We start from the raw sequence: 15,145 nt of genomic DNA, 5'->3' as shown, positions 1-15,145 counted from the left end.
AGGAAGGTTCAGGGGATGTGGGGGAACTGTACTGAGCCACACCCCCCCATTCTGGCCCTGACCCCTCTGGACTGCCACTGTCAGAGGACCAGGGACTGGCAGCTCCAGGAAGGCTGGACTCTTTCAGTCACCACTGTGCCCCCAGCACAAACTAGCAGGTACCCCCCCCCCCCAATTATTCACTGTGCGTTCAGTCACTCAGTCATGTGCAACTCTTTGTGGCCCTATGGACTGTAGCCCACCAGTCTCCTCTGTCCATGGGATTCTCCAGGCAAGAATACTGAAGTGGATAGCTATTCCTTTCTCTATGGCTTCCCAACCCACTGCAGACAGATTCTTTAACCATCTGAGCCAGCAGGGAAGCCCAGTTACTCACTGGTAGTACCCATTTCAGGTCTGCAGAGCAAGTTGGCAGGTGCAGTATCTCAGAGCCAGGAGATGGTACCAGGATTCCAGAATACAGCCTGCACTGTGCTCTGAGGATTGTCATCTCCTTTCCCCTTTGTGGCTGTGCTTCGAGGCCTGTGGGATCTTATTTCCCCAACCAGGGATGGAGCCCACACCCCGTGCATTGGAAGCATGGAATCTTAACCACTGGACCACCAGGGATGTCCTGGATTTTCACCCTTTAGAAAAAATAATTATTTTTAATTGGAAGGCAAATTCCAATTAAAAGGCAAAGTAAGGCAAAGAAGGCAAAGTAAGATCCATGAGTAGTAGGTAACACTACCCTGAATTGGAACCATTTGAAATATTACAGAGTTCCTGGAAATGCAGCATAGACTCCACAGAATTTCCATCTTAATATGTAAACAAATTTCCAGGAGTGTTTCTGGAACACCCTGCACAGAGAACTCAAGACAGCACAGGTTCATTCATTCCTTCAACAAACATTTAGGGAGTACCCACTCTGTATCTGTTCTGGATACAAAGTGATACAACAATGCACAGAACAGACCAGTGGATTCTCCTGGAGGTTGTTACTAATTTCTCATAGTAGCACATGTTTTGCTTTGTGGAATCAATATGAGGATGAATATTCAAATTATAAAATTACAAAGTGCAAAATTCTCAGTGTTAATACAGAATCTTCTCCCTGTTCCTTCCTCCGCCTGCATCCTGATCTGGTCCTTCCTGTCTCCTCCCTGATCCACTGCAGCAGGCCCCGCCTTGGTTTTCCTGCTCCCACCTCTATCTCTCACTCCTTTCCCACATTCAGCCAGGGTGACCTGGGTCAGATCACATCCCTTCTCTGTTCAGAACCCTCCATCTCACTCGATAAAAGTCAAAGTTCTCACCCCAAGGCCCCATACAATTTACCTGTTAACCTCCCTGCCCTCATCTCTTCCCACTCTCCCCTACTCACTCTGCATGAAACACATTCTTCAGTGTTTCTGCAACTCTCCTTACCTTTCCTGCCTCAGGGCCTTTGCACATGCAATCCTACCTGCCTGGAACTCTCTTCCCCCAGACAGGAGCATGCCTCACTCACTTCCTTCAGCTTTTTGCTCAAAAGTCGCTGGATGCATTCCTTACCACCCTGTAAGAAATTTCACCTCTCTTCCCAACACCAGTCTCCAAAGCACTTATTCTCCAAAGCACTATGGCCTTCTACCATGCAGCATGTTTTTACTAACTTGTTTGGTGTCTGTTCCCCTCATCGGAAGGTGAGCTCCAGAATTCATATGTCTTGCTCCCTGCTGTGCTCCTGTGCCTAGAACAGTGCCTGGTACATTCAGGCACACAACAAATGCTTTTCCAATGTATGAATGTATGAATGGAGTCCAGAGTTGGCCCTTGTTCTTGGGGATGGGAATGGATCAGGGAATGCTTTTGAGTGTAGAGGGGATTTTAGGGAGCTAACTGGGAACAGAGAAGAAAAGCAGAGGGCACAGTTCCTGCGAAAATCTGAGGATGAGCATAGATTACTGAGGTTTCCTGGTGGCTCAGAGGGTAAATAATCCGTCTGCAATGCGGGAGACCAGGGTTCCATCCCTGGTTCGTAAAGATCCTCTGGAGAAGGGAACAGCAACCCACTCCAGTATTCTTGCCTGGAGAATCCCATAGACAGAGGAGCCTGGAGGGCTGCAGTCAATGGGATCGCAGAGTCGGACCCGACTTAGGGACTATATTTTCGCTCCCTAATTACTGGGGTGCTCGCACCTGTGAAAGAGAAGCGGGAAGCGTGTTTAGTGTAACGATCTCTGCACAGGTCACGGTAGCGCCTAGGGCGCTCGAGGGGGCGGTGTCCTGACAAGCTCAAAAATTCCCGCCCATAGCGGGCGCGCTGGGGTCGGGGCGGGGCTGAGGCTCCGAGGGGCGGGGCTGCGCGGTTGCGTCACCCAGTGTACGTCGCCGCGCGCCTGCGCTCCTTTCCACGTGCGTCAGCCTCAGTCGCGTGGAGCCCGGGAAGCCACCGATTCCTGAGCCGCGCAGTTCTGCGCTAGCTATGAAACCAGGTGCAGCCCGGGGTTGGGGTCTGGGTCAGGGCTGGGACTCGGCGGGGAGCGGGGTGCCAGGAGGGAACAGAGGGGCGGGGTCTTGGCCTGGCGGGCAGGATTTCTGAGCCCCAGATCGGGTCTCTTGTGAGGAAGGGTCCTGTTCCGGCCTCTCGTGGGGATGAGAGGGCTTGGTTCCGCCCTAGGAGCGAACCTGAGCCTAGGGTTCGGGTTCCCGGTCTAGAGGTTTGTGACTGACTCGTCAGAGGTGACGGTCGTGAGTCGAGGGTCTTGGGCGTAAAACTGGGGATGTCCTGAACTGGAATTCGTTTCATTGAGGCTGTCAATAAGGGTCTTGGATATTGGGCCGCGGGCGGCAGTCTAGGGTGCTGCCCAGAACCTAGATCCAGACATCGAGGGTCTTGGATCTCTGGGCGTGGGATTTGGAGATTTGGCCTCATCGCGAGGCGGAGAGTCCCTGATCTTGGGCTGGATCCTCTTAAGACCCCGTATCCTCCCCTGTCGCTGCCGTAGCTACAGTACCCTTGAGTTCAAACCTAGCTTCTTGGAGAGAGCCGCATATATGAGTATTCTGGCTTGATAGTCTGTGGCCCACTTTCCCGCTCTCTACTCTCCCGAGGGGGGCGGATCCCTAAGCATGGAGTGGAGATTCGGAGCCTAGTGATCCTCAACTGCGGTGAGAAGTGAGGTGAAACTTCACACACAGAGTATAGGATTGTCGGATGGGGGAGGGAGGTAATCACAGGGCGTGAGTGGTTTAATTCATTCCGATTTTACTGGAGATTCTGATGAAGCCTCCGCACCTCCCTCCTAGTGGAATGAGGAGAGTCCCTGCTTTGACAGCAGAAAGGCCTCAGTTCAAAATTTCAGTCCTAACTATGCTTAATTCACTGTGTGACCTTGGGCAAGTCGCTTTACCTCTGAGCCTTAGTTATTTCATCAATAAAATGGCGCCCAGTTCAAACTTAGTGAGAGCATGTTAGAAAATAGCACATGGTGGTAATCCTTTTGCAATATATGTGTATTAGCTGGACAGGTTGTACACCTTAAATTTTCACATAGTTACATTTTGTCTATTATGCCTCGTATAGCACAGTGCTTGACGTATGATAGTATTGGTTCTAATTGTCATCTTTACCATTCTCATCAAGGGGAACAAAATTAGGGTCCTTTTCCCCAGATGTCTCAGCTCTTATAAATCAGGCTGATTCCCTCCTCCTCCCCCCAGCTTGCTCCCCTGGAGTTGGGGAAATATTCCATCATGACAGAAAGGGTCTGTTTCTTAGTACAGGTTTTCTTTTTTCTTCCACCTTCCCCTTCGGCCTGTGGAGAAATGGGGTCATCTGGTCAGGGGTAGTGGAATTTGTGGCTCCACGCCCCCTCCTAGGTTCCCTTTCTCTTCAGTGTTTGGGGATCTTCTGGTGAAGTGTCAGGCGGTGTGTCTCCCACCTGAGACCCTGGCAAGCCCACAGGCATCCTGTGGTCTGATGGTTCCAGGAATGGAGGCTACACCTTCTTCCCAACCCTGCCCTTACTGTGTTAGGATAAGAAGTTGTAGAAGTTGTTAGGAATCAGCTCTTTAGCAAGGATTATTTATTTATTTATTTATTTTAGGCTGTGCTGGGTCTCCACTGGGACTTCCCAGGTGGCTCAGTGGTAAAGAATGCCTGCAGTGCAGGAGACTCAAGAGACGGGTTTGATCCCTGGGTCGGGAAGATTCCCTGGAGTAGGAAATGGCAACCCACTCCAGTATTCTTGGTGAGAAAATTCCATGGACAGAGGAGCCTGGCGGGCTACAGTCCATGAGGTCGCAAAGAATTGGACGCGTCAGAGCATGGGTCTTCACTGTTGTTCAGACTTTCTCTAAGCGCTGGTTTAGTTGCCCCTCAGCATGTGGGATCTTCCCAGACTCGAACTCATGTCCTCTGCATTGGGCGGTGGATTCTTAACCACTGGACCACCAGGGAAGTCCTTCAGCAGGGATTTTAGTCTGGTTGTGCGAGGAAGTCTTTGGGAGGTTTCAAGCAAGGATATGACGTCAGTCAGACTTGACTGAGACATTTAAACGGATCCTTTTTGCTCTTGAGAAGGAAATGGCAACCCACTCCAGTATTCTTGCCTGGAGGACCCTGTGGACAAAGAAGCCTGGTGGGCTGCCGTCTATGGGGTTGCAAAAAGCCGGACACGACTGAAGCGACTTAGCATGCGTGCATTGGAGAAGGAAATGGCAACCCACTCCAATGTTCTTGCCTGGAGAATCCCAGGGACAGAGGAGCCTGGTGGGCTGCGGTCTATGAGGTCACACATTGTCCGACACAACCGGAGCGACTTAGCAGCAGCTTCTTGCTCTGTGTGAAAGATTTTAGAGGAACAAGAGTGGAAGCAGACAGAGCAGTAAGAAGTTGTTGCTGTCATCTACTTGGAGATGATGTGGCTTGGACCAGGGTGGCGGCAGTTGGCCTGGTTGACAAATTGTCACCCTTTCGGATATGTTTTGGAGATAGAGCCGATAGTTTGCATGTGGGCATGAGAGGGGTCAAGGACAATTCAGGGTTTTGGTGTGTGTAAATGGAAGGGTGGGGTGCCACTTTGGAGATGCGGAAGACTGTGGCAGAAGAGAAGTTTTAAACTGGGGGTCTGTTTAAAAACCAAAACTTTTTTTTTTGTTTTTTAAGTATGTGAACGTGTGTTTTTCTGAGGAGTGGGTACAGTCCATTTTTCTAAGAGCTCCAGGACCTGAAATGGACTGAGATGTTCTGAGTATTGTGCATGCTGTGCCCCATGCCATGCCCACACTTTCTGGGTCTCTGTTTTGTCAGGACGGGGTTGAGGGTCTCTTGGGCATAGTGGTTTCTCCCCTAAATAGGAAGGAGGAGAGACTTGCTCCCCTGAGTTTGCATGTAAGGCAGTGTATTAAGCACTTTTTGTGTGTTGTCATTTAATCTTTACAATTCTGTGATGTGGGCACTGTGTTGTTTTCCAGATCTCCTTACAGGTGAACTTTTCAAGACACCCATGAGTCTTGCCTACTCTCTAGGGTCGTGAATGGAGTGGCCATCTCCCTGTGTTCAGTCCATGAGCTGCCTGAGGGGAGGGACCGGGGCTCTGGACACCGTCCGATCACCTGCTTCCTGAGCGAGCAGAGAGGGCGCTTTCTTCCTGAGGCAGAACCCAGGGCTTTAAGAGTCATCAGTAAACAGCTCATTTAATTTTCATGGAGCCCATAGTCCCGCAGGATGCAGTGATGACCTAAACAACCATCCCTGTCCATTTGGAGTTGATTCCAGTGGGGGGAGTGGGGAAGAGGCAGTGATAATTGTTAAAATGCCATGTATGATAATTGGCAGGAAGAAAAAGAAAGTGGAGTAAAGGCCAGGTAGCCAGAGAAGGCTGGTCTGAGGAAGGAACGTTTGGTCACACTTACGTTCAGTGCAGGGGGTGAGTCAGACAGTGTCCTCAGGACCCAGGCAGAGGGAACAAGAGATGTCAAGGGTGTGGAAGCTGGAAGTGGAGTTTGTTCTTGGGGAGGTAGAACACAGGACCTAGCCTACAGTGAGGTCAGGAAAGTCAGCAAAGCCAGCGTGGTGATTCTCAGTCTGGGCCACACGTCAGAGTCACCCGAGGAACTGTAAAGTCCCAGGCCTGGCCCCCACCCCAGACAGTTACTCAGAATCGCTTGCATGGGGCAAGGGGGAGACCCACTGACTTAGGACTTTGGAAGCCCGAGAAAGGAACTGTGATTTCATTTAGAACGTGATGGAAAACATTTGAAGGAGTTTGGGCAAGGGAATGGTGAGAGCCGATTGGCTGTTCTGAAAAGTTCAGTCACCGGCTGCCATGTGGGCAGGAGACCTCAGAGGGGGTGGGAGACTAGAGGCCGGCAGCTCATTTCTAACACTTAAATTAGGACTAACTCTTCAGAGTTCTACGTTTTCATTTTTAACGTCATTAAGATGATTGAAGCCTTCATGGAGACTTCCCTGGTAGTCGAGTGATTAAGACTCAGAGCTCCCAAGGCAGGGGGCTCGGGTTCAATCCCTGGTCCGGGAACTGAGATCCCACATGGTGCATGGTGTGGCCAAAAAAATAAATAAATTAAAATTAAAAAAAAAGAGGAATGACCCCTTCATAGGGTGGGAATATAACACACCTTTGCAAAAACTTTTGCATGTTTAATATTGAATAGTTTACATCAAGGGAGGTCAGTTGAAACCGGCACGGATTTTCACACAAATGATTGATAACTCTATTTTTCTAAAAGTACAGCAGAGCTTTAGAAGCTGTCGCAGAGGTCAGATACTGAATCTGTGAGTACCAGGAGAAATCCCTCTGCTTCAGACATTGTTTTGGGCTCAGCGAACAATGTTTGCTGTCTCCTGAAGTGATGAAAAATCAAGTCTCTCTGAATTTTTTTTCCCCTAAACTTTCCATCTTGTTGACAAATCCTAAGTAAACTGCTTATAAGTTGCCCATCCATAAAGGACAAGTTTTGGGTTTTGCTTCCCCCTCACCACTCCCCTGCCAACACCAAGCTGGGGGAGACTTGTGTGTGTTTAGAAGCAGGGGGACCAGTTAGCAGGAAAGATGGATGGTGAATGCGCTGCCCCCCACTCCCCCCGCCACACCGATCTGGGGCTAGCACTTCTCTGCCACACACAAGGTCCCGAGTGGGAGAGCGTGAAGAAGTTTCAGGGCCTGGGGGACCCACCTGCCACAACGCACGGCCACACATGGCATACTCTCTTCTTCAGACTAATCAGTGTTGGAAACAGAACAGGTCCTGTGAATTGACCCCTCAGCGGAGGAAAGCAGAATATTAACAGCAATGTGCCTCCACCTGTTTCCCTTCTCATCCTCATCCTATAATTTCACCCTCCCCAGGCCTAATACTCAGCTTCACACTTACCACACCCTTTTGTCTCTGTAAGGGGAAAGGGGTGCCTGGGTTATCACCCAGATCTACACAGCTAGTGCTGGGCAGTCTTGGTTGTAGCTGGACTTTTAAAAAGGATGTTGTGTCAGACCTGGGTTTCTAGGGCTTGCTTTTTCACTTGCTGGGATTCTGAGATTTTTTTGTCTGTCCCGTGTTGCTGTTAACCTTTTTGCTTTGATGGCTGTGAACGGTCCGAGTCTCATTCACCCCTTCTGCTGATGGATGTTCGGGTCAGTCCTGTTAGTTCTGCCGTGGACACGTGTGGACACCTCTCCCAGTGTGTGTGTGCACACATTTCTCTCCTGAGCAGAGTCCCTTGCTGTAGAAGTAACTTCTCAAGCTCCATGACCCTGTTGACGATTCCTATTTCTGTTTCCATCACAGGGTTCAGCCCCCGCGGGGGTGGCTTCGGTGGCCGCGGTGGCTTTGGTGACCGCGGAGGTCGCGGCGGTGGCCGCGGAGGCTTCGGCGGGGGCCGAGGAGGCTTCGGCGGGGGCCGAGGTCGCGGCGGAGGAGGAGGAGGAGGCTTCAGGGGCCGTGGACGTGGAGGGGGAGGAAGAGGTGATGGACCGGGCTCTCCCGGGGCTGGGGGCTGGGATGGGGAGGGAAGCACCGTGGGGTTTCGCTCTCACCACGTCTCTGCCTTGTAGGTGGCGGGTTCCAGTCTGGTGGCAACCGGGGTCGTGGTCGGGGAGGAAAGAAAGGAAACCCATCGGGGAAGAATGTGATGGTAGAGCCCCATCGACACGAGGGTGAGTGAGGAGGGTGGGGAGCTCACCGGGGTTAGGAGTGGGGCGGTGCCCCGATGGGGTGTTGACCCCGCTCTGGCCCCCTCCCCCAGGCGTCTTCATTTGTCGAGGAAAGGAAGATGCGCTGGTCACCAAGAACCTGGTCCCTGGGGAATCTGTTTACGGAGAGAAGAGAGTCTCGATTTCGGTGAGACCCCCTGCCTAGCTAAGCTGCCAGGGCCACCAGCAGTCTGGTCTCCCTGGGCCCCACTGTTCATCCTGCACGAGACAGCCAGGGGATCATCTTAAGCTACAAGTCAGATCACACACTCCCTCCCCAGACACATCCGTGACCTCGCACTGGCTTCAGGTTCAAGTCTTGGGTCCTCAGTGTGACTGGGGGGCCCTGCCCGTGCAATCTCCCTCTCTCCCTAACCACGTGTCTTCCAGTCACTCCCACAGCCTCCCTGTTCTCCTTGCCTGGAATATTCTCCTCCTCCCCGCTTCAGGTAGGGCCAGCCCCTTATCATCACTCATCTCTGGTCAGCTGGCCTTGTCTCCCTCACAAGGCCCCCTTGCCCCACCCTGTCTAGCAGAAGCAGCCCTCACGACCTCTCTGCAGGCGTCCCTGCTGCCCGGAACTCACTTCCTTATTGACCTGAGTGAGCCCTCAGCTTTGGGCGATTCCTCTTCCTGGGCTCTCCTGGCCGCTGCCTTCTCATCCTCACCTGCCCTCGCCCTGCTCCCTGGACTTCACACGCCCCTTCCTGGCTTGACCTTTCTTCTGAGCACCTGTCACTGGCTCCTATGCCGTGTGTGTCCATTCAGCATGTCCTCACTCCTGGAGAGCAAGGCCTTTGTCCCCTTCGGTGTGTTTGCCCAGTGCCTGAGCTTAGGGGCCAGCACAGGCAGTGTTGTAGAACGAACACAGAGGTCTTGCCTTGCTGTTGTCTGGGGTGATCTTGTCTTTATTGTCCCCGTCGCTGCCCCTTCTCCCTGAGTCAGGAACCCCCACGAGAGCGCAGGCCCTGCCTGTTGTGGTCATAGATGGATATACTCATTTGTTTCTTGTACAATGACTGGGGGCCCAGTCCCTTTTGAGGGCCCTAGAGTTAAGAGCCTTGGGGTCTTGCAGAAGAGCCTGGCACTGACTTCCATCCCCATTGCTCTCGGTGCAGGAGGGAGATGACAAAATTGAGTACCGTGCCTGGAACCCCTTCCGTTCCAAGCTGGCAGCGGCAATCCTGGGCGGGGTGGACCAGATCCACATCAAGCCAGGGGCCAAGGTCCTCTACCTCGGGGCTGCCTCGGGCACCACCGTCTCCCACGTCTCTGATATCGTCGGCCCGGTGAGTAGACAGAGGGACAGGAGGAGGTGGGAGGGAGGGAAAGGTCCCCTTCTCTGCCAGCCTGGATTCAGAGGCCCTGGCTGCTTCCCTGCACCGAGGGGCTCGGAGCCAGGCCCTTCCTGATCACAGTGCCTGTGCGTGAAGCAGCGGCTTGAACCACATGGTCTCCAGAGCTCCATTCAGCCTCACACCTGAGTTCTTGGCCTGGAGCGAAGGGGCTTGGGTGTCGGGGCAACCAGTGTTGGGGGGGCCAGGGCTGAGAATACATTGGATTTGATTGCTACCCCTCTGGGACTTTGCTGGCGGTCCAGTGGTTAAGACTGCATGCTTCCACTGCAGAGGGTGTGGTTCCATCCCTGGTTATGGAACTAAGATCCTACATGCCATGAGGTGCAGCCAAAAAAAAGATAGCCCTCAAATCTGGGCTTCTGGTATCCCTAAACAGGAGATTGTCAGTTTGGGGGCCTATGCTTCTGTGCAGCTGGACAGCCTCCCTGTTGAGAGGGCACCCACACATCTCACTTCATGATCCCTCACTTGGCTGTGAGGCTAGAGGGTGTGTAATTTAATGGTTAAAAACCCCAGACTCTGGTGCGGGCTCTTAACAGTGAAGTGGCTTTCAGCAAGTACTTACTCCCTCTGAGCCTCAGTGTACCCCTCTAGAAAATGGGTGATTGTGATGATAAGTGAATTAAATCCTGTAACATGCCTAGAGCAGTGTCTGGCCAGGTGCAGGTATTCTTAGCTGTTACGTCATCTCATCTCTATGCCCTAGCTTCCTCATTTTAAGCCTAAACTGGGGGCCTGGGCTCTCAGATCAGACAAAGTAGGATGGAATAACCCTTGGACCTAGTATATTCACCTGTAAAATGATAACAAGGGCTTCCCAGGTGCCTCTAGTTGTAAAGAACCCACCTGCTAATGCAGGAGATACAGAAGACTTGGGTTCAATCCCTGGGTTGGAAAGATCCTCCAGAAGGGCATGGCAACCCACTCCAGTATTCTTGCCTAGAGAATCCCATGGACAGAGGAGCCTGGCAGGCTACAGTCAGTGGGGTCACAAAGAATCAGACAGGACTGAAGTGACTTAACATGCACATACACATCATGATAACCAGTCATTAAATGGTAATATTTTGATTTGGGGATTTGAAGAGCTGCATGTGGCTTCAAGAAAATTGAGATCCCCAATGGAACATTTCATGCAAAGATGGGCTCAATAAAGGACAGAAATGGTATGGACCTAACAGAAGCAGAAGATATGAAGAAGAGGTGGCAGGAATAACTATACAAGAAAGATCTTAATGACCCAGATAATCACCATGGTGTGATCACTCACCTAGAGCCAGACATCCTGGAATGTGAAGTCAAGTGGGCCTTAGAAAGCATCACTACGGACAAAGCTAATGGAGGTGATGGAGTTCCAGTTGAGCTATTTCAAATCCTGAAAGATGATGCTGCCAAAGTGCTGCAGTCAGTATGCCAGCAAATTTGGAAAACTCAGCAGAGGCCTCAGGACTGGAAAAGTCAGATTTCATCCAATCCCAAAGAAAGGCAATGTCAAAGAATGCTCAAACTACCGCACAATTGCACTCATCTCACACACTAGTAAAGTAACGCTCAAAATTCTCCAAGCCAGGCTTCGGCAATACGTGAACTGTGAACTTCCAGATGTTCGAGCTGGTTTTAGAAAAGGCAGAGGAACCAGAGATCAAATTGCCAACATCCGCTGGATCATCGAAAAAGCAAGAGAGTTCCAGAAAAACATTTACTTCTGCTTTATGCCAAAGCCTTTGTGTGGATCACAATAAACTGTGGAAAATTCTGAGAGAGATGGGAATACCAGACCACCTGACCTGTCTCTGGAGAAACCTATATGCAGGTCAGGAAGCAACAGTTAGAACTGGACATGGAACAACAGACTGGTTCCAAATAGGAAAAGGAGTACGTCAAGGCTGTATATTGTCACCCTGCTTATTTAACTTCTATGCAGAGTACATCATGAGAAACTCTAGGCTGGAAGAAGCACAAGCTGGAATCAAGATTGCCGGGAGAAATATCAATCACCTCAGATATGCAGGGAGAAGGCAATGGCACCTCACTTCGGTACTCTTGCCTGGAAAATCCTATGGACAGAGGAGCCTGGTAGGCTGCTGTCCATGGGGTCGCAGAGAGACCCAACTGAGCGACTTCACTTTCACTTTTCACTTTCATGCATTGGAGGGGGAAATGGCAACCCACTGCAGTGTTCTTGCCTGGAGAATCCCAGGGACGGTGGAGCCTGGTGGGCTGCTGTCTCTAGGGTTGCACAGAGTCGAACATGACTGAAGCAACTTAGCAGCAGCAGCAGATATGCAGATGACACCACCGTTATGGCAGAAAGTGAAGAGGAACTAAAGATTCTCTTGATGAAAGTGAAGAGGAGAGTGAAAAAGTTGCCTTAAAGCTCAACAGTCAGAAAATGAAGATCATGGCATCTGGTCCCATCACTTCATGGCAAATAGATAGGGAAACAGTGGAAACAGTGTCAGACTTTGTTTTTTGGGGCTCCAAAATCACTGCAGATGGTGATTGCAGCCATGAAATTAAAAGATGCTCACTCCTTGGAAGGAAAGTTATGACCAACCTAGACAGCATATTAAAAAGCAGAGACATTACTTTGCCAACAAAGGTTCATCTAGTCAGGGCTATGGTTTTTCCAGTGGTCATGTATGGATGTGAGAGTTGGACTGTGAAGAAAGCTGAGTGCTGAAGAATTGATGGTTTTGAACTGTGGTGTTGGAAAAGACTCTTGAGAGTCCTTTGGACTGCAAGGACATCCAACCAGTCCATTCTAAAGGAGATCAGTCCTGAGTGTTCATTGGAAGGACTGATGCTGAGGCTGAAACTCCAATACTTTGGCCACCTCCTGTGAAGAGTTGACTCATTGGAAAAGACTCTGATGCTGGGAGGGATTGGGGGCAGGAGGAGAAGGGGATGACCGAGGATGAGATGGCTGGATGGCATCACCGACTCGATGGACTTGAGTCTGAGTGAACTCCGGGAGTTGGTGATGGACAGGGAGGCCTGGCGTGCTGCGATTCATGGGGTCGCAAAGAGTCGGACACAACTGAGTGAGTGAACTGAACTGAACTGAATGCGGTATATGGGCCAGAGTAGGCACTCCATACAGAACTAGTTATCATTGTTATTTTTGTTTGACTTTGATGTCTTCTAGGACGGTCTGGTCTATGCAGTTGAGTTCTCCCACCGTTCTGGCCGTGACCTCATTAATTTGGCCAAGAAGCGGACCAACATTATTCCTGTCATTGAAGACGCTCGGCACCCACACAAATACCGAATGCTCATCGGTGAGGGGTCTAGGGTTGGCTTGGGAGAGGGGAAGGTGTGAGACAGGCCACTCCAGGTGTCCTGGAGGAGGCCTCTGGAGCCCTGATTTGGATGGAATTGGAGTGGATGAACAGGTTGAGTCTGCAGAAATGCAAATGGTTTGGGGACCAGGTGAGGTGGAGGTGGCAGTCCCGCTTCAGGGACCCAGATATCTGGGTCCTTGGGCCAACCTTTTTCCCTCCAGTCTCTTGACACTCCCACTTCCTGCTGAATACTTCCTGTCTCCCTGCCTCCAAAACCCAGTACCTGTAATGCGACCCCTGACTTAGGCATAAAAACCTCCTTCAGAGGTCCTCATCAGCATCATCTGGTGACATCATAACCCCAAAAGCACACCTAGAGGGACCCATTGTGAATATTAATAACTTTTTTTTTTAAAGTTCAGAAACATAGTATAAAAATTAAGCACCTATAAAGCACCCCCAGAGGTAACTGATCTGAACAATTTGATGTTGGCTTTTCCTGATTTTAAAAAGGTCATTGCACCATCTTTTCATTTTTTTAAGTTTTTCTTCCTGAGATTTTTTCCCTGTGCATTCATACCCTACCTCTGTCCTGCAACTTTTCTTCACTTCACAATCCTGCAGATGCGATTGCCTGTAAGTGCTCGCCTTTACTTGCCTTTTTGATGACGTGTCTGTCTCCCCCCCAGACCCGGGAGCGTCTCGAGGGCAGGGTCCGGGTCTGACTCGTCTCTGTGCTCCCCACGGCTGGCCCAGGGCTGGCCACAGAGTAGGTGGCAATATGGTTTACAAGAGGAATGAATGATTGGTGTAACTGTGGGCTTTGGACCCATCTTGGGGGCACTGTGGAGGGTGGGGGATCATTGCGGGGGGAGGTGATTCTGGAGGCAGGGAAGACTGCTAGGAACCTGCTGGTGATGGGGCTCTGGCCCCATGGGAGGAGCTGGGAAGATTAAGTGGATCCAGCTTTTAACTGCTACTTCTTTCTCCCTAGCAATGGTGGATGTGATCTTTGCTGATGTGGCCCAGCCAGACCAGACCCGGATTGTAGCCCTGAATGCCCACACCTTCCTGCGTAATGGAGGACACTTTGTGATTTCCATTAAGGTGTGGAGCTTGGAGGAGTCTATGGGGTGGTGATATCTTCTTGGTTTGTAACTACCATGCAGTCAGTCAAAGCAACCCTGATTCAGTGTATTCCCAGCTCCCTATAAGCCACCCAATCAAATAGAACATAATGAAAAATATCTACAAAACTAAAAATCATAGAATTTAAAGAGGCTAGACTGTAGTGGTTGAGTGCATGATCACTGAGTCTGAGTATCTGAGTTTGGATTCCAGCTTGCTGTGTCTGAGCAACTTACCTAACCTATATGCCTGTTTCTTCACTTGTAAAATAGCAATATTAGTCCTGTCTCTTTTAGTGTTGATGTAAGGACTACACTTCTCAGTATATGTGGAATGTTTAGAATAGAACCTGGTATAAAATAAACAACAGATAAATGCTAGGTGCATTTTTAAGAAGTCTTCTTTTGAAATTCAGAGGCCTCTCCAGTACTTCAGCCAGATTCCCCATTCTCTTTTGCTGCGTTTGTTTTTGGTATTCTCAGCTGCATAATTCCTGAAGAAAAGGAGGTAGGAGGGGGAAAAATGTGTAAAATTTAAACACTAGGTTTTAGATAAATAGGGTTCTGTTTCAAACCCAAACCAAATCGAAAACTTCTCTAACAAAGTCTTTCCGTACATTTCCAAAGCCTAGTCTCCAATAAAAACAAATTCTGCTGGTTTAAAGAAGCACAAAAACGGGGGAATATCCCAAAGCTTGCCTCAGACTTCAAATCCTCTCTTTTGCAGGCTAATTGCATTGACTCCACAGCTTCCGCCGAGGCTGTCTTTGCCTCTGAAGTGAAAAAGATGCAGCAAGAGAACATGAAGCCCCAGGAGCAGCTGACCCTAGAGCCGTACGAGAGAGACCATGCTGTGGTCGTGGGTGTGTACAGGTGAGCACGAGGCCCCATCAGTACTTGTTACGAGTGCCCCAAAGTGGTGACGGGCTCTTCTAAGTCCACTTTCTTCTCTCAGGCCACCTCCCAAAGTGAAGAACTGAAGCCCAGCGCCACTGGATCGCCAGAGAGTGTTGCTACTGTTACACGTTTGTTTTTCTATTAAAAGACTCATCAGTCGCTCCGTTTGCCGCTGATTGCTTGACGACGTCTATTCACACGGCGCTTACACGCTCGGTCCACTGGCCTGGTGGGGGCGAGTCCTCCCACCCGGTCGCACTGCGCACGCTCCTCTCTTAGCTGCCTCCTGCGCAGCCGTA

General features: G+C 50.5%; 1 protein-coding gene across 1 annotated transcript; it reads left to right on the top strand.

Annotated features, from left to right (window-relative positions):
* Positions 2,338-15,005, top strand: FBL (fibrillarin). The gene is made up of 9 exons (XM_018062403.1): positions 2,338-2,459; positions 7,777-7,953; positions 8,043-8,144; positions 8,234-8,328; positions 9,299-9,469; positions 12,687-12,819; positions 13,817-13,929; positions 14,677-14,822; positions 14,905-15,005. Exons 1-9 carry the CDS (start codon positions 2,450-2,452, stop codon positions 14,927-14,929), a joined length of 972 nt encoding a protein of 323 aa, XP_017917892.1. The 5' UTR covers positions 2,338-2,449; the 3' UTR covers positions 14,930-15,005.

This window comes from Capra hircus, chromosome 18 (genome assembly GCF_001704415.2).
Source record: "Capra hircus breed San Clemente chromosome 18, ASM170441v1, whole genome shotgun sequence".
Taxonomy (NCBI): Eukaryota; Metazoa; Chordata; class Mammalia; order Artiodactyla; family Bovidae; genus Capra; species Capra hircus.
This window is presented reverse-complemented; position numbering and strand designations above follow the sequence as displayed.

Excerpts from the sequence above, each read along its gene's own strand:
- FBL (XM_018062403.1), top strand. Across the intron at positions 9,470-12,686 it reads TCTCTGATATCGTCGGCCCG|GACGGTCTGGTCTATGCAGT; the intron begins GTGAGTAGACAG and ends GATGTCTTCTAG. Across the intron at positions 14,823-14,904 it reads GTGGTCGTGGGTGTGTACAG|GCCACCTCCCAAAGTGAAGA; the intron begins GTGAGCACGAGG and ends TTCTTCTCTCAG.